The sequence below is a fragment of the Alnus glutinosa genome, chromosome 12 (assembly GCF_958979055.1).
Source record: "Alnus glutinosa chromosome 12, dhAlnGlut1.1, whole genome shotgun sequence".
Lineage (NCBI taxonomy): Eukaryota > Viridiplantae > Streptophyta > Magnoliopsida > Fagales > Betulaceae > Alnus > Alnus glutinosa.
This window is the reverse complement of record NC_084897.1, coordinates 16,341,572-16,343,921: the sequence shown is the minus strand read 5'-3', so window position 1 is coordinate 16,343,921 and position 2,350 is coordinate 16,341,572. Positions and strand designations below refer to the sequence as shown.

The following is a 2,350-nucleotide window of genomic DNA, read 5'->3' as shown; positions in this document are numbered from 1 at the left end:
TTCTGAATTTATACACAATACTTGCTCAAGAAAAAAGAAACTTCACTAGCATTATCACTTGCGTGTACCACAGGTTATTCTAATTAAATCCCTCCCCCACACAATATCAGCTCGATTTGAGTGCTACCCTAATCCCTCGTTAATTAAGACTTAAAATATGGTAATATATATAATAGGACAATCCAATATATCAGCCTAACCATAGAAAACTACTCCACCTTTAACCATGTTTAATTAAGGCCAGGGATTGTTGTCCAGGTGGATGATGAAATAGCCTCTCGAATTCTCAATATTTCCATTAATCATATTCTTCCATAGGTCGGCTCAAATAAATTCTATTTAATTACCTTTTTAACATGTGTGTTAATTTCTCGCTGGCATCTATAATAGAAAAGATAATCTTAGACTTTGTCTTCTTGCCTAATTAATTATAGGCTTTTTGATCATAAGAATATCTTTATCCTACTACCTAAGTTACCTAACCAGATCTCACTGTTTAGAGGCTCGTGAGTATTCCACTTCTCCAATACTATAGAGATAGATTAATTAACCAATATGATAGCAATATAAATAGTGCAACCGTCTAAATATAAATGAGCCACAAGTGAATTGCTTAGATAATGGAAGACATATCCACTTACCATCATTGCAACTTCAGTCATCTTTCCCTTCAATAACTGAATTTCCCATTTTTCAATTAATTAAAATTACATGGAGTCTTCAAGCTAGAACATATTTATACAAATCCGATAGTAGAACAGTTTCTTTTCAAGCGCAGCCATCGTTAATTAGCTTACTAATCCGCCCCCATAAGAGCAGTTTGTTTCATGGTATACCCACGAACCAGAAATCACCTTAAACTTGCAAAATAAAAAAGAAAAAAAATCATCTCCTTATAAATACTAAAAGGGAAAAATAGGAGAAGAAAGATATACCCATTTGACTGATCTCCATTAATTTGCATTATTATTTGGAGGAGGAGCCACCGCCTTTGGCTTAGGCCTTTTGCGCTTCTTGTCATAGCTGACTCCTCTCGCTTTGGCCTGAAAATCACGAACCTCGCGCAAAAACAGCCTCACAGCTCTTGCACCAAACGGGTTGGCTTCCGGCCTCCCGCCGTGCTCCTCGTAGGCGGCCCGGAGGCGGCCGATGAGCGCGTCGAGGCTGCCCCACGCCTGCCGGAGCGGGCACGGGCAAGGAGCCGGAGGGTTCGGAAGGCCGAAGAAGGGGCAGGTCTGGTTGTGGACTTTGGTCTTCCCAAACTGGTCCAGGTAGCGGAGGAATTCAAGCACGTGAGCGCCACTACACATGGGAAGCGAGAGAGGAGGCTTGTGGTTTCTCAGGTACTGGCAGAAGGTGTTCCAGTCTCGCCGCTTCTGGTTCTCATACCGGCTCGGAGTAGTAGCACTACTAGAAGTAGAAGACGGCGATAACGTGGCTGTCGACGGAGTGGCGGGAGGGGTAGTGTTGGGTATTATCGGGGTGATGTCATAGGTGGTGGGGGCTTTGTTTGGTTGCGCAGAAACTAAATCCATGGAAAAAGCTAGAAAAGTATATTTTTTTTTTTTTGTAATTTTTTTTTGCCTGGATCTTGAAAGGGTTTTAGTTTTCTTCTACTGCTTTTAGGGTTTTCCTTCGTAACTTAAGAAGAGTTAGAAACTATCCCATATACTTTTGCATGGCTCCATAGAGATAGAAAAAAGAAGGGTTTTCGAAAGACAATGGTGAAATGAAGAATCTGGAAGAAATCTTGGAGGACTGAAGTGATGATATGTGTGTATGCGAGAGAGGAGCGTTTAAGAATGGCTGCCGATCATTAGATTTTCTTTCCAGGAAAAGGTAAAGCAAACTGAGAGTTTAATACTGCAAAAGGAGGAGAGAGATAGAGAGAGAGAGGATTCAGTACTCTGTCTAAGAAGTAAAAGATAACATGGGAGTGTTTTGCTATAATAGGACAAGTTTGGCAGTGAGTAGAAAGATGACGGTGACCAAAGGAAGACAGCAACAGTCTTCACTCACCTTCTCAGCCAGCGCGTGCTTTCACCTCCCAAACCGTATTTCCGTACGTATGTTTTTGAAGGTGGGAACTGGCCGGCCGCGACGAAGGGGGAGGGAGTGAACTTTTTGATGGCAACGTATATATGGAGGAACCTTCATGGCAATTACGTCTCTACTCTGCTCCAAAATTCATCCCGGCCGGGTTGCAGCTTCTCACTGCAATGCGAAACGAAGCTCGATCGTATAGCTCTTCTTTGATAACGCTTTTTTTTTTTTTTTTTTTTTAATAAATTAATAATTTTAAATAGAAATTATTTATAAAATATAAAAACAATAAAATTACTTCCATTTT

The 2,350-nt window shown here is 40.9% G+C and overlaps 1 protein-coding gene across 1 annotated transcript; it reads right to left on the bottom strand.

Annotated features, from left to right (window-relative positions):
* Window positions 1-669: 669 nt before the first annotated feature.
* LOC133851692 (protein LIGHT-DEPENDENT SHORT HYPOCOTYLS 1-like) lies at window positions 670-1,922 on the bottom strand. Its single transcript, XM_062288230.1, has one exon. The coding sequence runs from the start codon at window positions 1,533-1,535 to the stop codon at window positions 954-956; it is 582 nt and encodes a 193-aa protein (XP_062144214.1). The 5' UTR covers window positions 1,536-1,922; the 3' UTR covers window positions 670-953.
* Between the last annotated feature and the right edge of the window lie 428 nt (window positions 1,923-2,350).